Below are 21,251 nucleotides of genomic sequence, written 5' to 3' on the forward strand. Positions count from 1 at the left end.
GTTGCTTGAGGCGGAGTGTGGATTTTCGTCAAAAGACTTGACGAAAGATAAATAAAGGTTTGGTTTTGTTTAGAAATATTTCTGGATGTTTTCATTCTTTTGCTTTAAATATTCTATATCACAAAAGCAGGTAAATTAATTGAAGTTGCTTAAGGATAGGTTTTTATTGTTTACATGACTTCAAAATGTTATGGAATGAAGGTAAGGACATGCGTCGAAAGTGTTCGTTTGATTAGATTTCATTTGACAGAAGATTATCCACCGAATTTGTTGCTTATTTAGCTTTGTTACGATAAAACTGTTGAGCTTAACCATTGTGATGAACGCCAATCATGTGAAATGCGTAAATTATACTATAATATCACCGTAAATGTTTCTAAATATCCCAATCTTTCCAAACCATCACGACAAGCAACTGTCAAACGAACGGCCTTACTTCTTCTGACAGTTGGGTGGTGTACTTACCTCCTCAACAGACACCCTTCGTTCGCTCGCTTGTCGCGTTCCAGGGTTTGTTTGGTTGATTCACACACAGAAAGAATCTCAGGCAAAAAGTGAACCGTCGTCTTCGCTCTCGTCCGCCCATTTTCAGTGCAGTAAGTGAGAAAAGTGCATCCCAATTTCATGTGCGCATTCTACGTGAAATACAAAGTTGTGAGCAATATAACACTTGTGTAGGTTCCCCATACACACATCGCCCGTTCAACGGCCTTTGACCGCTATTAACACCCCATCTAACCCACCACCCCCAGGAGCGAAAAGAGCGAAATACACAAGGGATAGAACGCGCGAGTGAGGGAAAAAAGTACGGACCAAAGAATACGTTCGTGCACGCACAATATGTGATTATCACGCAATTAAGATAACGCGTCATCCGGACCAAGAAGCGCTCGGTTTGAAGAGGAAACGGAATTGGAAGAAAAGCGCGTTCTCCTTCCGCTCCGTGTGCGTTTGGGGCGATTTCTCAGCCCCAGCCCGCTCGTGATATCAACAATCCGCGTGCACGTTCGTGGACGATAAGAAGACATTCTTTACATTGTAATTAAGTGCTCGCTAGATTCTTGCTATCGTGTCCTTTCTCTATGGTTGCTAGGATCCACCCTTCAATCGCTCGAATCGCGCTGATTTATCGCACCTTCTCACGAGCATGCCTCAGAAGGACATTGATCCTGCGGGGCGGGTTTTAACCTCTCGCTGAGTAGTAAGCAAGAGAAGAGAGTGAGAAATTCATTTTACGTGTTTAACATGTTTAACTTTTTCGGCACAACATTTCATAATAATCGTCCTTCATGTTCGTGTCGCACACCCCGCTTCCAGCAGCCTTTTTAATCCAACCAAAGTCCAGTCTGTTCGCCTTCTTCGCCGTCTTTGACAAACCTGACGACCTTCGTGTCCGTGTCTTTATCTCTCACCGTGCGTGTGTTTGTGTGTGTCTGTGCTCCATGTACGTGTGTTTTCGCTTTAAAAGTGCATGTGCAGATTTCGGCATGTGCTCTTTAACCAAAAAAGGGCAGACCCCTGCCAGCCAGCTGACGGCGACGGTGTGAATGCAATGCTACACTAAGTGTGTGTGTTTGTGTGAGGGAGAGTTTAAAGAGCGAGAAAAAGAGGAGCTTTAATCTAAATATTTTCCCGCGAATCACGACAGAAGAGCACCACAGCATTGTGTTCGGTAGTGTGGCTGTATGTGTGTTTGCATTTACCTGCAAGCGTAATTTGTTTCCCTTTGTTGATCTTTTGTTTGCTTCCCGTTGCAGCTCGAAATCAAAACAAGGATGTGAAGTGTTATCACAATGCACGATCGTTGCTGAACGCGGAAAAAGAGTCTTTTAAAGTGTGCGTGCGTGTGTGTGTGCCCAAGTGTACGGCGTAATATGTTGCAAAGGGCTTAACTGTGCAGTGCTTGGTTTCTCCCCCCTCCTGCCCCTACACCCATCATCACGATCACCGAATGAATCAAAGAGTGGCTCCCGACGACTGTACTCTCCCGTTTAGTGTGTGCAATTGATAGGACACGTTCTTATCAACTTGCAGCAGTAGCAGCCGCAGCAGCAGCAGCATCAGCTGGAGTAAAGCCGAGCAAGCAGCTGAATCCGAAAAGTTTGACACTGAACAACGAAAAAGGGACACCAAGCCTCCCACCATGGACACAACGATCGTCGATCAAAAGGGCAACGCTGGCCTACCGATCAAGCTGCCAGGTGAGTTCCAACCTTTTCCCCAAACCGGATTGACACACGATCACACGATGCCTTGAATTCACGAACAGAATATATGCGACGATCGGGTGGATGATGATGATGATCATCATGATGTTATGGTTTCTGATGCTCCACCAACACACACACAAGTACTAGAAAGTGGTGATAGACATTCCAACGTGTACGGGCGGCCGGTTGTGTTGTATGATTTCCTTTCACATCAAACGATCGTGGCGAATGTAAACAAAGTTTCAACAGCGCAAGCTAGTGGTCCCCGTGATCAGTTTCTTTCTCATTTGCATACACACAAACACTCACACACATGATCTCATACATGTGTTATAACGATCGGAACCTACCTCCCCCATCCCTTGAGATGCCTTGATGACGTATGCCCTACCGTTTTGTCCGCTTCTCGAGAGAATTTTTAACACGCGGCACAGATGACGAAGCAGTTGGGGATGAGGATGATGATGATCTTGTCATGCGCCGAGGTGTCGTTGCATATGTGTGTTTGAGGCAACACGTTGGCTAATCGTTAGAGTGTCAATTGTGTAAACAAGTGGGATGGTTTAGCTCGCCCGCCCTGCGCACACGATCATTCCTCGATTCTGCTTGTAATATTGATGGCAAGGGAATAGATTAATAACAGTTTAGATAGAAGATTTTTATGTTTTATTTACATTATTGATATTTTTTGTTTAATTTAAAATGGATCTGTTTTACAATTATTGTAGATTTTCCTGACGCAGGCCCAAAAAAATCTCATTCCGGTTTTGATAAGCCTTTTTAATGAATTACAGAACAAATTTGACTTTTCTTTAGTAACTCATTCAGTTCAGTTCAGTGTAACTTTCAGCTGACCTAACTCTTCATTATGGCTGCATGAGTTAATGAAGCATAAATACATTTTAAAATTTTAGGGTAAATGGAGTGTGAAGTAATCATCTGGTTCCCTCAACGATAAAAGCTTAGAAGTTCTACTGATGCAAGGCCTTTGTCTTTCAAGGAGTTGGATTGAAGAAAAACGTTCTAAATCCGCCTTAGCTTCCATTCTACGAAGCAAGAAAACAAAATCTAGATTAAAATTAAGCTAATTATTGGCACTGCTTAAAGCGCCCGATAAGAAGCCCGAGCAAAACATTTTCGAGCCAAAAAGCCGATTTGTTGTACATCTCACCTCAAAATTGCCGGAGATTTTGTGCAACAACAGAGGAACCAGCAGCAGGCACGTTCACTGTGTGTGTGTGTGGCTGCTGCCCTTTGCTCCTAATCCTTGGCAAGTGTCCCACGTGCCATGCTGTGGTTTGCTTTAGATTTAGGCTAATTTCTTAACAGCATTTATAATTCATACCGAGCAGCGCATTGCGGCGTTGTTTGTATGTGTGTTGTTGCCTTAAAAAAGCCACAATTTATGATAAACCAAAGTGCTGAATGTCGTTCATTTTTAAGTCTTTTTTTCCGAGCACACAATGAATTGAAAATGGGTTTATTTGACCCGCAAACGCAACACACAAACGTCTGCTTACATGCAAATCGCTTACACATCCTTTTAATTTACAAAACCCCACTTTAAAATGCGCGCTTAACATGTGGCAAACATGCCCAATCTATCTTGAAATCGCTTCCACGCTCGCTTAGATTAGAGTGCCTTTGTGATCTTCACGATCGTTACGCGCTCGCGAACTCTCTCTCCCTCGCGGTAAGGGTTATACACAGATTTTCCATCCCAACCCCCTCGATCACGTTACCGGCTTACCGGGCCACGCTTCTACCGTGTGCTACCCGAGCTTTATGACCGATGCCAAATGAAGAGCGCTGCTGTAAAGTTTTCCCAGTTCAAAGCCAAACCAGAAGAAAGCGTTCCGCTGGAGTAGTTTGGGGGCTTAGCTTTGGACCCCCCCCCCCCCCCCGTTTGCACCCCGTGAGCGAGCATTGTTTTGTTCCCTGTTGGAACGCTTTTCTATCATCTCCCTCTAGCCATCGCTCGCGCAAACCCCTAACCGCAATGAGGTGAAGGTGAAATCGGCTAATAGATAAGGTTCGCAACCTTAATTGAAACGAGACGCGCGCGATGGTGCTTTATTGCGCCACTGGAGAAGCGAACGGTAGTTCGGTAGCTTCGGATGCACCTGACACGAGTACAATGTGCGGGGTAGGGACTAGCTGTACTCCAAAGCCAAGAAAACAATAACAAAAAAGCCCAACAGATCGGTCTGCGTTGCGAAGAGAGTTTTGTTCGACCGGGTAAAAGATTAAGTTCCCGTGACGATTTTGCTTAACGTTTCGCTTCAATTTTCTTTTGCTTTGTTTAACTCTTCATTCGTTCAATTATTATTGATCTATCTTTGTTTTGAAGGTGAAAAATAGCAAAAAAAGGAATGATTACTGGTATGTTTTAATTATAACAGGTTTGTGTTTTTTGCACGAAAATAACTCCTTTTTACTAATGAGAGAGAGAGAGAGAGAGAGAGTTTGTTGCTCAATAAAAAGCCTGTTTCGATACAAAATCGTTAATTAACATTGATCTTATAAGAATTTGGACTCTCGCTTCCCATTGTTATCCGCTCGCTAATGTCATTACAATCATTAGTCACTTCGCGGCAGCAAAAAATTCTTCTCCTTCACCTACGGACTGGCCTGCGAATGCGAACGGACGCGTGGGACAACAGCCGCGTGTGTTGATGAGTCAGAATGCCCGCACACGTTCGCATTAGTCACAGGAAGTTAAATCGACACACCAACAACCCCTTGGGCCGGCTTTCGTGTGTCGAATAGTGAAGGTTTAATTTAATTTAGTAAAATTTATTCAAACCTTCCCAGTGGGGATTTTAGCACAGTGGAATTAATTTTTAAGGGAACTCCCTTAAATAAAAAGGTAGCATTCAAAATGAGCATTTTAACTGTTAAGCCCCTTCCAAAAAGAAGGGCATCAAATGTGTAATTTAATGTGTGACGTTCAGTAACAAAATGCTGTCATTGTTTGTTGTGCCCAAGCGGCCCGGGCGATGCTGTCGAAGGAAAAGCATTTAAGTTAAACCAGCCAGGGGTTAAGGTTGAACCGGAACTACTATCTGTACCCCCTCTGGTGTAAAGGTGTTTTACGGCCTTCCTTTCTTTGCCCTCCCGTTGTTGGGGTTTCCCTTCTTATCATCACGGAAGCTCGTGATCGCGTGTGAACGCGCAAAGAAGAGCATCCGCTTTGCAGTTGCAGTTGCGTTGTGCTGCAGAAATGCAGAAATGCGGTACAAAAAGCGGCGGGCACACTCAAGACAGATAAGCAATTATGATAGGAGGGAATTTTCTTGTGGAAATTAAACGCGCGCAGTTGAATAAAACATGTCCCTCTCTCTCGTTGACTCTGTTTTTTCCTCTCATTTGAAAGTGGGTTTAGCTCTATCAATGCTTTTCTTACATGGGTATCATCTAACGCACACTCACACACGATTCCGACACGAAGACTAATTTGCCATTCGAACTCCAAAACCGGTAAACAGAAGGCAAAAAAAACAGCAACAGAAAAGCAAAAAATGACACACTCGTTATTTCCTGCCGTTCACCGAATTCCAACAGCAAAACAGCTAAAAGACACCTCCTTCCTACGGGACTACTGTTGTCGTGGTTTTGGTGTGCTGGTTGCTGATTACCGTTGCTTGGTTGGGCTTGGGGGGTTTTTGTTTTTGCCCTACCCTCTCTATTATGGTTGTGTGCAGTTAAAAAAGCGAATCAAACGCTACTGAAGATACCACACTGTCTGTCACAGCCCTCAATGTGTGAGGAGCTGCTCCACACAGCTCTAGCGAGGTGGAACGCGGTGCAAATTTCTTTTCCCTGTCTTGCAGATTTTTATTCTTTTTACGTTGAGTGGACTGATAAAAGAGGACGGAAATGGTTCCGATATGGGAATAAAGGTAGGGAAGAAAATGCGTGACACATATACGCATACGCGCACGGTAACGTGAAGCGCGGCTGCTTCCTTCCGTTGCAATGTGTAATGTCGCGGCGCAAGAGGCCCATAAAATGCAAATTTTCAACCTGTTGTTACAGAGATGTGGGTGTGTTAAATATGTGGGTGAGACACAATTTGTAATGGGTTACATGTGTTTAACTAAAATTGGTTGGAAATAAGGTAATATTTTGACACGAAAAGGGGGTTTCTGGATCTCCTTTGAAGTGGGATTTGAACAGACGCCGTTTTGCACACAGGTACATGACGCTCCCTATTTAGCCACGGTTGCTCTCACGCATGAAATCGTTAGAAGTGATTGAGGTATTTACATACATCTTATTGCATTACACAATGTGACTCAAAATTTGCCCATTCAAAAACTAACAAACACCAAGCCTTACCTGGAGGGGAAGGTTTTAATATCCCTTCACAAAAATAAGAGAAAAAGTGAAATGTTCAAGGCTATTAACGCACCACCATAAACACATTCTCTCACTTTCCTCGACTAGCACCATGCCTTGTGCCTTCTTCTCCTCCTTCCCTCTCACCCAGAAGGTCATATGTTAATCGTACACAATTTTGGTTAACCTTGGCCCCACCACCATTCAGGCTCTATTCCACATGCGGGACACCGAAAGCCGCAAGTGTTGTTACTGGAAAGTTCGGGTATTTTTCGTGCCGGTTTTTTGTTTGATAAAAAAACGGGTTAAAATACCATCACCACACGGGTGGCGGCAAGCTTGTCGATGCGTTGAAGGTAAAGTGTGTGTGTCGTCGTGTTAGCAGCGAATAGTTGGAAAGATCGATAAAATGTTAAAACTCGAAATTGTTGGAATGGCACCGGCAAATGGGAAGGATGCTCTGTAAAGTAAGTGAGCGCCTTTTTCGAAGGCACAAGTTTTGTAGGATTTTAATTGGGCACACGGTGTTTGTGCAAATTAAGTGTGGCTGTGTGTTTTTTTAATGAAATTGTAAGAAATGTTGCTCGTTCGAGACGAATTCAACAAACGAATTCGGAAGCTTTGCTGATTAAGCTATTCTTTGTGCAACAATTCCGCAAAGTATTCATCCTTCATAAATATTCAACCGCGCAGTTTTAGTGTCGGACATGTGACGTTGGATTTATTCCACCAGAACCGGGTGCGCTACCGGAGTTTTCGCTTGATGCGAACGTGTCAATCCGTCGACAAGAGCTGACTGGCGGACAGCTGGTAGATTCTTTTACACCCTTTTTTCTCTCTTGACTGTAAGTTATGCCAGTTAAGAAGGAAGTTATTTTAGCTGGGAAAGGGGTACAAAGGGAGTGACAGCAACAAGCACAGCCCAGTACGAAACAGTTGTCGTGAATGCCGAATGAGATCTAGCGTTAATCTGGTAGAATTTTTAATGTTTTTATGCTTCACATGTTGTATTCATATGTTGAGCCGTTTTTTACTAGCAAAGGTACAGATGATAAAGCAGATTTTTATGTGTAGGAAATAAGTTCTTCAAAGGTTTAATTACTTTAAGCTAGAAATTAACGAACCGAAGCTAGAACCACCACTTCCTGCAAAAAAGGCACATAAATATGGACGAGTTTTTAATTTCTCCATCACCTAAGATCAATCATCTGTGCTGCATCTGTCCAGCCACATAGGTACTCAACCATCCGGTGGATTTCCGAACCTTATTATTTCACACCAAACGCCAAATCAGTGGAAACCGGACGTTTGCCACACAAAGAAAGGGAGATGATCCATATGCACACCCCTCCTTGGAGATGGAGAGAAGCGACCGCGAAGGGAGTGAAAGGGCTAAAAGGGAAGACACGCCACAAATGATGCCCCCCCCCATGATCATTGAATCATGAAAGTGCTTACTGGCGGAAATGAATGCTTACATGATGACGGTTTGCTGCGTTTGCTTTCGTTTGCACTGATTCTCTCTCGCACAAAGCACAGTAGAAGAGTAGAGACACGTCCCTGGGACGAAGAATAGACGCGCTCAAGTGAACTAATATTGACCGGAAGAAGGGTTGGCGAAAGAAAGGTGTGAGGTGCGTTTGCTGGAAAAATGGAAAATGAAAATAATGCTGTATTATTTCAAGATGACACAGCCAATACACGCCCAACCTAATCCCATTTCCTTCCTACAAGATTGTAACACTGCGATAGTAACACTTTGTTCGGCCATCTTACCCGTGTCCATTCGTCAACATTATGATAGTGATTAGCATCATTGAAATGATTGCAAACTATGTATGATGCTGGCTGGCAGCCATGATTCAACACACTCAAGTCATCTTCAAATACGATAGTATTACGCTCGTGCTCTATATAAAGGCTGTTGTAGTGTAGTGAAGAGGATGTTAAAATTACAAAAACTTGTTCCCTATTTTTTCTGCTCTCACTCTCTGCTCTGAAACATCCTACAAATGTCATTTAGAAATTGATTTAACTCTACGGCCAACTCTTCCTATCACCCCCTAGGGGGGGAACTGAAAACGATTACCAAATAAACGATTACCCTCTTGTGCGCTGCTGGCTCACGATTCCGGCGAAGATTGCGACTGAGGGATTTCGCCAAAAATCTAATCCCCTAATTTTTCCCCCCGTTTTTTCCTGAAGGGGTGCTGCTTTTTGCTTGGCTATTTACATCACCAAATGGCAGGAACGACACACCCCTGCTTCCAACAAGACAAATGTTTACCTTTTTTTGGCTCCCTCCCTCGTTCACATGTGGGACATGAGGTCTGAGGAAGACGAACACCATCTCCCGCAACACGTGTCTGTTGTTGCCGGTGTGAATTATGGGAGTTTTTGCGCGATTTTTTTTGTGTCATCGTTCTATGTCTGCCACAAAAAAAGAAGCTATTTTTGGGGTGCACAGGAAACGTTATTAGGTTGGCAAAAATAAATAAATAATTTAATCACTTTGCTTCTTCTTCGATTGCCTGCAATAACTTGGTGCTTCCTGCGCACTAACTTATGACAACGAATCAATGTGTGTCCACTCCATTAACCGGATTGGGTTAGGGATTTGTCCGGCGCCGGAGCGACCCTTTAGGGAGCGGTAAAGAGTTTCACGAGAGGAGGGTCGTCGACTGAAGAACCCTTTAATACAAGAAGTTGATAGTTTGAGCCTTTGGTCGTCAATATTTGATGCATCTGTTTTAGAGCTTCCCTCCTCGCTTCAGATTTGACTTGAATCTCATTTTAATTTTGTCAGATGGCAAAAGCAGAGCCCAAAAACAAAATTGCCCCTACCCAATAAACCATTCTGTGGCACCATTTCACACCATACAGTTTAAAGTTCAATATTTGTCAATAGTGTGTGTCAATTGGCAGTGCTCGCTAGTTCTCATGCCACATGGCGACATTAAATAGTAGAATGTGTTTGAGAAAAAGCAGACCCTTTCCTTGGGGCTCATCAAACATCTGTCTTGAGCGCAGCTAATGGAACACGGAGCTGAAATGTCAAGAGAGAAAGTACTCGAAAAGATCCACCGAAAGTGCGATAATAGTCGTGGCGAAGATTCACTTGAGCCCATCGCTTTCAGGTTCAAGTGCGTTTTCGGTTGTGATAGACGTTCAAGATATGATGTTGGATGAGGATGATGATGCTGCTGATGATGATGAAGTGTCACGCCAAGGTTTACTCTTGAAAAGACACTTGATAAGTGATTGATGCCGGTAGTAGTGGCGGTACTGGTGGTGATGGTTTGCCCTTCGCTGATGTGAAAATGACGTGACATTGGCATTTAACTTCTGACCCACAGCGCGGGTCATCAACGCTGGGGTGGATGAAGGAATGCACATTTTTGTTTACTCGACACACACACTTTCCCACCGACAAGCAGCAGGCAGGCAGGTCGTACGAAGGTCGACCACCACAGCCGACGAAGGGCTGTGGCACATTCCGAAACCCAAACGTTGTGTCTGTCCAGCCAGCTAGTAGGAAAAGGAAGTATACTTTGAGGGTGGCAGCAACAAGGGGGGGGGAACCCAAACAGGTTGTTGTTTGTGCTGACGCTGGCTAGAATTAAATCACTCACATATGCAACCCATGTGGAGGGTGTACGACTCCCCCCCTTTGCATGTGTGTGCGTGTGTCTGTTGTTTACATGTTACACTACACGCTGACACAATACAGCGCCATAACAAACATTACACCGCATGCAGGCGCGCCGCACGAATCAACGCATTAGTGTGGTGTCATCGTTGCTTTCGGGGCGCGCGCTGCTCAGAATCTCTTATGTGGTGTGGTGTCTGCTTGCCTGCCTGCTCCCTCTGAGCTGCTGGTACACACTCGGTAAAGGTGATGGCTTGGCGTTATAAACGGCTGTAGTGTAGGCTTGGAGCAGTGATCACACACAAAAAAACAAAGTGCATTTTCTGCATGCCCACCACAACAAGGCCTTATTTCCGCATTGCTTCACAACCGAGTGCGAATATACAAGAGACCCAGTGGCACAGACAAACACCAAGACCGGACTGGGGGGCAAAAGATATATAGAGCAACACACCACCATACGGATTGGGGGGCATAATTAACGTGCGCCGCGCGCGCCGTCGTCATGGTTGCGCCGCCGCCTTCCCCTTTCAGAGTGGGTTAAGTAATTGTAATCGCGCGCATTTTTGTTATGGTCTTTGTTTTGATGTATATGAAGAGAAGGAGGTGCGTTCTTCTCCCTCCTTGTTTCAGACATACCTCTCTCGTCCATACAATGTTGTAAAGATTCTTTTCTTTTGCAACAAAGAGAAAACAGCTCCAGAGTTAATCGGATTGATATTGGGTTCGAACACGAGACGTTTGATGCAGCAGGCTTAGGCACTTACCATGACACTAAATGACTGTCTGCTCATAGTAGGCGTTAAAACTCTTGTTGTTTCGTCTTACTCTTTCTTATCAATGTAAAATAGAAAGTTTAATTGTTCCAAAATAAGATTCTTTCTTTGTTTAACCCACTTTAAAGCAACCGAACAGCCTTTGTTCCGCCCTACCCTTTCTGGTGTCTGTTGTTTTGCAACGAACAATTACGCAACGTTCCTCTCGCAGCTCGAAACACCCAAAACTTCTTCCAACCACTACATACACACACACACACACACGCAGGCAGAAACACATGTGTAACTAATGGTAGCTAATGGTGTAGCCTGTCCCGCCCTGGGCACAAAACCCCGGCCACGGCCAATTGCGCGATGGGCGATAATGCACGTGGGCAAAGAAGAAGGCGTATCGGGCCCCAAAACCGAACCGACCAGAAAGCGCGCAACCCAACCCCGCGCGTGCATTAAACCACGCGATGATGCACTTTCCCTTCTGGATCGTGTGTAACCCACACGACGGCCTTGCCCAGCCTTCGGTTCCACACACACACGCCAGCCAGCCAGTGCAGTGAGAGGGTGGGCTGGCGTGTTTTACACGATGTTTCTATTAAGTGGGCCCACACGGATGCGCCTTGGAAGTAGGTAGGAACTTGTCGAACGGACTTTGTAGTGGTTATTCCCTTACATGATTCTATAGCTTCATTTTCATTGGATTAGCTAACTTCTTGATAAATTAGTAGTTTATTTCTGCTTTCCTTTGCTTTGCCTCGTGCTGATAAAAACGATAAAGGACGACAGAGAGGGTGGCTGCCGGAAACGCACACTGTCTGCGGGTGGTAGTAGTAATTGCATGGAACAGCCGAACCACTGCGTGATAATGTTTTCCATGGTTTCTTGTGTTCGTGCCAGAAGGCGCGGGTCACCAGCAAGGACACTTAAGATAAAAAAGGCGAAGTAATGTAGGTCACAACCACCGTTCCGATGTGTTCGACGGGTGGTCGATAACGGAGAGCGGCAAAGCCCGGGGTGGTGTAGATTATCACATTTGATTGGAAACACTTAGCCAGTGAGCGGTTGTTATTTAACTCTGAACATAATTATGTTCCAACGATAGGATGACTAATACTGCAGGAGAGAGTGTGTTTCATTCGGGAGACAACTTTTTAAAGGACACAATTTACACGACAAAGATGTAAAAGTTGCTGGGGACGAATTTGACGCCTAAATTGCTACTAAAAGCCTTCTATTAATAGCACCTTATAGATTAGTGGTGGCGGGAACCAAAACTGATACAGTTTTAAAGGACGTTTGAAATTTGATCCCGAGCCTAATTTACTTAGCCCGGGCCTGTTTCCGCTGGCACTTCCTGCAAATCCAATAACACCTTCCCGTTAATGTGGTCTCTTAGCTGAAACTATTTATAGGTATTATTATTGAATTAGTATGCTCAATTTGGTATTTTGGCTTTTTCAACGTTCCACCATAGTTTCGGCTTACTCTGTCCTATCTCTCCTCGCAATAAACACCTTGCAAGCTCGATTGTCCGGCATGATGACTGTTGACGTTCTCATGATTTAATGTAGGCTTTCGGCTGTAGAAAGAGCAGTGGAAAGCACTTGCGCTCTCTCCACCCGTAACATAAATCAAACCCATTGGAGGTCTAATTGTGCAGCACAAACACTTCCCGATTATTACCTTTCACCACTCCCCATGATCGTCAGACTCTTTTGCGCCGACTGTTGAAATGGAAGAGCGTGAATAGGGGAGCGGAGCACGAAATAAAGCAGTGAAACAACAAACATATAAATCTACGCCAGTTGCAGTCTTAAAGGCAGCGTTTGCCCTTCGCTCCATAAGCATTTCGTTTTACATCTTTACATAAATCGTACGGGGTTGGCCACCCACAAACACTGGACCGGTGTGACCTGCACACACCAACGCTTTATGGCCACCAACGACGAACCAACACATTCCAACACCTTCGCAGGGTTTTACGATCGGAAAAAAGAGGCGGCCTTAGGTTACCATAGAAACCCATTCTGATCGATTGTGATTGTATAAGCGTTCACTAACAAACTGTTTTTCTTTTCTTTTCTTTCGCTGTCTGTTTGCCAGGTGCACCATTGAATCCACCCATGATCGATTCGACGGAAGATCCACATCCCAGCCTGTCCGACTGGCACGACTACGAGCCGAACCTGGAGTTTGATGACACCGAGCTGACCCACCCGTCGCCCGAACCGGGCACCACCACCGTGTTTGATGATATCAACTATTCCGGTACGTTTGTGTCGTCCAGCACGCATTGGCAACGGTTCCCGACCGTGTGGGGAGGACAGCTTTGACAGCTTAATGGCGTTGGTGGTTATGCACCGTATAAATCGGTCAGAAAAAGCGGACTCTGCACTGCACAAACCTGTTGATTTTTCGGAAGTTGAATGGGACACGCAGAATCGCACCCTACCGGAGACTACGGAGAAGAGTGGTTTATGCTAAATAATTCGCCCCGTTGGCAACGGGCCAAATGGCAAATCATGGCATGCTCTGACGGCTTTCACGTGCAAGCTGCAAACTTGGCACTCCAGCTCCCGGACACTTGTGTTCCAGTATGATGAATTGCTTTTTAGGGAAAAAGATAACCTTGTTTTGTTGCGATGATTTAAATTAGACAAATTATTTAATTGGTTGGGCTTTTTGTGCTTTTTTTCTAGACTAAAAAGTTTGATATTAAATGGAACCCCAGTGTACAACTTACAGGGTTTTCCAGAGGTTCTCATTGTTGTGGGACACTTCCTTGACTCTTTCTTATGGGAATTGAACTTGATATGTTGATAATTGGACTCTATGGCACTCTTTTTGGTCAGAATCCAATTGAATTCCAATTGCGAATTCATCTAGGTTGCTATAGAGTCCAATTCCCATTGCATTAAGTTCATTTCACGTAAGAAAGAGCCAATAAAGTGTTCCACGGCTATTAAAACTCCTGGGAAACCCTGTATACTTCACCCTGTAGTCGTTATCTTTTGCTCCGTTGCCTTCACTGCCTCTGATATCGTGAGTCTTTCCCCTCAATACACACTTTAGGCATAGAGCACACACACCCGTTATCGATAACGGGGACACACGCGAGCTCTCGATCGACTGGAAGGGAAGAGGTGTAAAAGGGTGATGATGTCAACGCTCTGGCACCATCATCATCATCGCAGTGCCGTGTCATATCGCACCGTTGATGGAGTGTGGCAGTCTGCAGTAACTAATTTTCTAAACGCAATTTCCATTTTTTTTTCTACAGCCGAATTTGAAATCTCCTCGGAGGACGAAATCATCAAAACTACGCTCGAGGCGGACAACTACGAAGAGCAGCTAACGATGGTTGGGGTAAGTTTGTGTGTGCGAGAGAAGAACCTTTTGTTTTACCAATTGATTGCGAACTAACGAAATTGTTCTCTTTTTTTGTTTTCAGCACGACGAAAATGCCATCCGGAAGGACTTTAAGCGACGAAAATTCATCGAATTCATCGGCACGGACAAGCAGGGCCAGCCGATCATTGCCATCTACGCCTGCCGGCTGCCGGAGCGGAAAGACCTGAACTCGAATATTTTTATTGAGTGAGTATCAGTGTGCTCTGGGTGTTCGATCTCTAATTGGCTGCGAGCGCCTGGGAAAGAGACATTGTGAGGCGCACCATATGTTATCTTAAGTTGAGGGGAGTGTGGGTGACTCAATCGGTGGGTTTTCTGTGTAAATTCCCCTGTTGTTGATTGCACTTTTGGTTCATTTGCATCAATCATGCGTGCGGGAAATACGGCGCGTGTGAAGCAAAACCATGCAGGATGATATAATGAAAGCGCAAAAGAAAGTGCCGCTAGTGTCACTGGGTTAACAGCAAGAAGCGTCGAAAGGAGCGAGAATGGCAGAAGCCAGGAAACAAGGACAATGTCCGTGTAAAACCATGACGAATGATGTAATGAAGGCACACTAGAAAGCCCCACGCGTGTCATCGCGTTAAATATAAACAACAAGAAACGTCAATAGGCAGACGAGCGAGAATGGCAGAAGCTAGGAAGAGGTAAACTCAGATGGTTTGATGTTTAATGGGAATTTCCTGCCCTGCTTGAACGTCCAATCAATGTATTGTTATTAGGATGTGCGTTCAACGACACATGCTTGCCAAATGCCTTTCAAGCAGTGTCTGCATTTTGCTTATTTGCTGCAATAGGTAGCTCTTCTACAAGAAATATTACCTTTTTCTATCTCTTCTCGGGAAAACCCCCGTTCCCAGTGCGACCTAGAACCAGTGCAAAAGACAAAATTCAACTGAAAGTGGTAAAAAAGTAACACTTTCGCTCTGCGTCTCCCTGACCCAAATTTCTATCCGCAGTGAAGAAGTAAGAATGATTTTCCGGCTCATTTACCATCTGCGTTTGCTGCGCGAATTCTCCGTACGCGACCCGCCCATCTTCTCGGGAAAGTGACTAGTTTTCCTCCCTCTTTTTTTTTAATTCAAAGAAAATCTATGGGACGCGCTCAGCAAAAAGGAAAGCGACCGGCGCGAGAGATAATATATTGCACACACACACACACTTTTCTTTTTCCCCGCGGGTTCCGTTCCGGGAAAAGAACTCGAGAAAATTCACTCCAAACCCCGTGCAAAATGAAGTGTGTCGGTGAGCGTGGATGTATCTCCTGGTGAGGCGCAGTTCGACAACGCTTCGGAAAAGCGATTCAAAACCTTCCTTTTTTTTAATGTCACTTGTTAACGATCGCTATTCCGCTAGTCGTCTGGAAAGCGCGTAAAGATAAACACACCGATCACCGAAACGGAAAAAGGGGGGAAGAAAGGGGGGGGGAATTAACGAGGCCACCATTAGGGACGAAAATAAAATCCCTCACCTCGGGGGCGCGCGCGCGCTTCCTTGCCTCTGGTTGGTGTTGTAAGACAACTGTAAACTTAGAACAATCTCCTCCCGTACGTTGCCGGATGATGTGACGTACGAAACCTTCCCAAAGGCAAAGAAAAAAACTATCAAAGAAAAGGGCACATTACTACACGTTAGTGCGTTACCGAGGCAGAACCGATCAATTAGCAACATTAACTCAAACGGCGACCGTTCGGCGCGGGCGCGCGCCTACCTGCCCTAGCGACTCATATTTCTCTACCCTTTCCCGAGGGTCAAACACGACGTGTCGAAGCGGGGCCCTTTTCCCTTCTGTATGACCCGTACCAGCTTGTTTACATTTACCCAAAAAAGAACCACCCCCCCGTACACAACATTCTAAAACAAGCGAGAGAAGAAGAGAGAAAGTGTGATCTGCTTGTTACGCCATCGGTACATGATGTGTTTCTTTCCGCTCGGGGAGGACGCTTATGACGTCTGCTGCCGGCCCCGTTAGACCATCGGGAAAGGGGTTGGGTTGGGGTTTTTTTCGCGCGAAAGACATTGTACCTCATCGTCGCGTTGTGTACTACCCCCGTTTTGCGTTGCACGAGTTGCAACAGCAACAAACCCCATCCCTTTTCCAACGCGGGCGAAGTTTGCTTCTCACCCACGGCGCGCGGCACTTGACTTTGGTTCCGTTGGTTTGATTTTCTTTCTTTCTCGCCTGTCCGTTGGCTCTTTTCTCTTCTCTCCCACCGAGAGCAGCAGCTGGCGGTGCAAGAATCACATCCACGGTTCCGCTCGTTGTTTAGCCGTGTTGTCGGGCGTGTGATTCTCGATCCTCGATCGTCGGTCTGAGATCGTTAGACAGCACAGTATCACCGCACGATCGCTACCGTGAAGTCGTGTTCTTAGCCACGGGACGACTCGGGTCCGTTTTTTCACAGTGGGGGACAAACAGTTGATCGTGCATCGTTTGAACGTTCAATAATAGAGCATTACAAAGTGATATAGAAGGAGTAAGAGACTTTTTTAAATGTACCAAGCAAGTGGTTTACCCAGTGAGAAGTAGATCCTTTTGTGAGTTGCTCGTGCTTTGTGGTGATTTGTGGTGACACAATCGTACTCATCCCGCTCGTTTCGGCCATTCCAGTTTTATCATCAAATCGATGGAAGAATTCGTCCAGAATGACTACATCATCGCGTACTTCCACCAGGGCATGAAGGACAACAACAAACCAGCACTCCAGTTCCTGTGGAATTCCTACAAGGAGCTCGATCGCAGCTTCAAGAAGAATCTGAAGAAACTTTACGTGGTAAGTGATGTGGCCTGGTAATGACGATCATGACGTTCCGACTAGTGATGGGAGCTCGGGATCGGACCTACCTGATTCCGATTCCGCGTTCGGAATCAATTCCGAAGCCAATTCTGATGCTGGAATCGATTCCGATTCTGGCGTCGATTCCGGGGTCGATTCCGGAGCCGATTCCGGAGTCGATTTCGGATTCGATTCCGCGATCAGAATCAGCTCCAAAATCGGAATTGATCGGGAATCGCAATTTGCCCCGATAACGGAATCATAATTGACTCCAGAACTGGAATTAGCTCCGGAATGTGAATTAGTTCTTGAATTGAAAAAAATAGTTTTAGAAGCAAAATTAGTCCAGGAATCTCCATGAGAATGGATCTTATACAAGTAAATTTTGATTTTTTGCGATTATCAATACGTAGTATGATTGGATCTAAACGCCGGTCCAGTGGTGATACCGAAACTGACTCCGTTTAGAAGCCGATTCTAATATAAGATCCAATTCCGATTCGAGAACCGATTCCGATTCTGGAGTCGATTCCGGAACAAATTCCGGAATCAATTCTGAAGCCGATTCCGATTCTGGAGCTGATTCCGGAACGAATTCCGGAGTCGATTCCGGAAATTAATTCCGGACCTACTATCCGGAATCGATTCCAGAAAACTGCGGAGCGAGCCGGAATCGATTCCGACAAAAAGTTTATTTTTCTCATCACTACTTCCGACTCATTTATCATCCTCTTCCCATATTGCCATGTCAGGTACACTCGACCACCTTTATCAGGATGGTTTGGTTCTTCTTCAAACCGATCATCAGCGAAAAGTTCAAGAGCAAGCTAATCTACACGAGCAGTCTGGACGAGCTGAAGCAATCGCTCGGCCTTAACACGCTGAAGGTTCCGGATCCGGTGAAAGAGTATGTATTCCGTTAGTGAGGATCAAGCTGGAACATGTCTCTTCAACCCTCTTCTCTCTCTCTCTCTCTCTCTCTTCTATGATGCAGATTCGATGAAAAAATTAACAACGGCACCCGGTACACGCTGCGGGGCAGTAAATCTAGTCTGAAGAGCAGTCGGTCACTCGAGAACCTGCCCAAGTCGGCCCAGTTCGGCGTGTCGCTGCGGTTCATCATCGAAAATAGCGCCTGCCTCAACTGTATACCGCCGATCGTGCGAAAGTGCGTCGACCATTTGTCACTACCGGACGGTAAGTGTGTGTGTGTGTGCGGTGTTTATCAAAAAAAAAAAGAAGAAAGCGACAGACCCTCTCTCCCATGAGTAATGGGGTGTACGTACGGGAGAGATGACGCGACAAGTGTCTTTAATTGTCGGTTTTATAGGAGGACCCGAGGATGCATCATTCATTTCGTTGAAAGCGTGTGCGTCTGGATGGATTAAATCATCCGAATTTGTTTATATCTTGCAGATGCAAAGAAGCAATCGGTTTGAAAAGAAAAAAAGAGGTTGAAGAATAGGTTCTTGGTATCGGATGTATGATATGGAAGCGTTCGTTAGTAGAAAAGCTGAATGACCGAATTGAAGTCGTTCGAACCTTAAGCTGTAAAGGATATGAAATAATCTAATTTAGTAGTTATATTTTATAAGCATTTCTCCTCCTCTCACAATTTATCAATTTCTCCTCTCTTGTTCTCCCCAACAGTGGTTGAAACGGAAGGCATTTTCCGGCGGTCCGGCAACTACGCCCGAATAAAGGAGCTGCGGGCGAAGATCAACGCCGGCGACGAGGTGCAGCTCTCCAACGAAGACACGCACGTCGTCGCCTCGCTGCTGAAAACGTTCCTGCGCGAGCTAGAGGAACCGCTGCTCACCTACGAGCTGTACGAAGACATTACCCAGTTCGGTGAGTGGAAGACGGAAGAGACCCGCTCGCGCAACGTGAAGCAGCTGCTGCGCGAACGGCTGCCGGAGGAAAACTACGAGCTATTTAAGTACATCGTCGAGTTTTTGGGCAAAATAATGGAGCGCAAAGATTTCAACAAGATGACCTCCTCCAACCTGGCGATCGTGTTCGGCCCGAACCTGATCTGGCCGAAGCAGGAGCAGATGTCGCTGGACGAGATCGGCCCAATCAATGCGTTCATCGACTACGTGCTGCAGCACCAGGACGATATCTACTTTGTGGACATTAACAAAAAGGATCGCGGTGCGTACGATTAACAGCGACTGATATAAGGGGATTTGAGGGGGCCAGCAGCAGGAGCAGAAGGAGCACACATTGGAACGTAAACATTCTACTATTTCACAAAGCGATAAAAGTGACGGAGTATATCATAGAGCTGTTTTTCTTCGATGTAGGGAAGATGTTTTCCGTGCAAATCAATCTAACCTAGCGTAGAGTGGCGCGGCATACAGTCAGCGTAGCAAACAAAAAACTTATAAGATGTAGTAACAGAAAGTGTTAGCTTTAAGGGAATTGAACACGGGGAGGGAACAATGTATGAGAGACTGTGTGTGTGCGTGTGCGTGTGTATAGGTCCTGAGATTGTGTATTTGCATAATTATAGTTGTATTTGAGGGGGGAAAAGGTTTAAAAGGATGCATCACGGTGCACCAGAGCACTGGGTGTGGATTTCTTTCCTTTCCCTATTTTCCCATTTGTTCTAGTGTTACAAGTGTAAGATGATTTTAAATATGAAATTTAAACAGATTGAGTGTGAGCGAAAGAGAGAGCGAGTGAGTGAGCGAGTGCGTGTGTTAGATAGCTATTGTGTAAATCGGAATTCGGTTGGAATTGATGTTACTGCGAACATGAGACCGGGAGCGACAGTCTTTTAAAACAGCCTGTTCTGTTGTGTGTGTGTTGTGTGGAGAAAGGATTTAAAGATGTATAAAGAAAAAGGACAAGAAGCACACGCCGACGCGCAGGTACAGGAGACAAGAAGCAAGATAGTCAGAGAATTATGAATTGTTGATCATTTATTATAATAATTATTATTTTTTAGCAGAATATATTCTAACAAGCAGAGCTCTAGTAGGATAAAGGTGAACCGGATGCGTAGCGGGATGAGGATACAAAACGAATAGTGAAAAGGAAATGGTTAACCATAGTGTGCACACAGCCCCACAAGCGTGTCTCCGTGGCCTCATCGCCCAGCGACACACGCACATATCCTCGAAGAGGGAAAACCAAAGAAAAGAAAGGAAACTATAAACACAAAATAGCAGAAAATAGCACAAAACTACTACACTACCCGTATTTGCGGGAGGGAAATAGACAGTTTTACACAGTCCCGTCCGTACAAGGCCAGCAGAGTGTGTGTGTGTGTCCATGTAGGTGAATAGAAAGGGAACAGATAACAACAAATACACAACCCCAAACTAAATAGCATCAGCTCCCAAGCTCTAGTACTACATAGTGTTGTAAACAATCAGCAATAGCGAGAGAGAGAGAGAGAAGTGTTGTACCGATTTTAGCAAACAATTTACGAACAAACGAGCAAAACTACTAAAAGAAAGGCCAAACACAGTTTTAATCTCGTGAATTTTAATATTTAACTTTAAACAAAGGAAGGAGAAAAGCAAACAAGCCAGAAAAACAAAGCAGCAAAACGAAACAATTGAACCAAGACTAGAAAAAGGGGGTTTGACGTCGAGACGCAAGACGGTAAAAACACATCCAAACCAGGAATATACAAGTATTAAACTCAAAACTCAAATCAATTATTCAATGATAGGGCATATTATGCGACAAAACACACACGCACACAAGAAAGTGAATCAAAAAACCATCCAAAATTCATGAAATATATAAAAAAAAACTACTGCAACTACTACCACTACAACAACACTACATACTATCTCCCTACTGTATCCTCGGACTACTGAGATAAAAACGCAAACGCAACACAAATTGCGTGTGAGATTCAAAACAAACAAAAACAAGCAAGCAAACAAACAAACAAACAAATCAATAAATTTACAAATGTAATAAACAACCTGTCGTTGTTTTACCAGTTTGGGGTGTTTTCTTTCATTTGCAACACACACAATTTTCCTTCGCTTATCCGTGTTTATAATCAATATATATGTATATTTTTTGTTTTTTTTTTCTCATCCAGCGCGTGTTTTTTGTCTTCTCTATT

The 21,251-nt window shown here is 44.8% G+C and overlaps 1 protein-coding gene across 4 annotated transcripts; it reads left to right on the top strand.

Annotated features, from left to right (window-relative positions):
* The first annotated feature begins 498 nt into the window (after positions 1–498).
* Positions 499–21,104, top strand: LOC120898638 (rho GTPase-activating protein 68F). 4 transcript variants are annotated; one of them, XM_040304754.1, is made up of 9 exons: positions 499–596; positions 1,758–2,201; positions 13,074–13,238; positions 14,251–14,336; positions 14,422–14,567; positions 16,993–17,155; positions 17,911–18,065; positions 18,153–18,355; positions 18,809–21,104. In XM_040304754.1, exons 2-9 carry the CDS (start codon positions 2,144–2,146, stop codon positions 19,324–19,326), a joined length of 1,494 nt encoding a protein of 497 aa, XP_040160688.1. In that variant the 5' UTR covers positions 499–596; positions 1,758–2,143; the 3' UTR covers positions 19,327–21,104. The 4 variants fall into 4 exon arrangements, with proteins under 4 accessions (XP_040160688.1, XP_040160689.1, XP_040160691.1 ...); XM_040304755.1 differs by having other exon boundaries at positions 555–674; XM_040304757.1 differs by lacking the exon at positions 499–596 and adding an exon at positions 634–654.
* Positions 21,105–21,251: the final 147 nt, after the last annotated feature.

Source organism: Anopheles arabiensis, chromosome 2 (genome assembly GCF_016920715.1).
Source record: "Anopheles arabiensis isolate DONGOLA chromosome 2, AaraD3, whole genome shotgun sequence".
Taxonomy (NCBI): Eukaryota; Metazoa; Arthropoda; class Insecta; order Diptera; family Culicidae; genus Anopheles; species Anopheles arabiensis.

Excerpts from the sequence above, each read along its gene's own strand:
- LOC120898638 (XM_040304754.1), top strand. The coding sequence starts at position 2,144 with ATGGACACAACGATCGTCGATCAAAAGGGCAACGCTGGCCTACCGATC. Across the intron at positions 14,337-14,421 it reads AGCAGCTAACGATGGTTGGG|CACGACGAAAATGCCATCCG; the intron begins GTAAGTTTGTGT and ends TTTTGTTTTCAG. Across the intron at positions 14,568-16,992 it reads AACTCGAATATTTTTATTGA|TTTTATCATCAAATCGATGG; the intron begins GTGAGTATCAGT and ends CGGCCATTCCAG.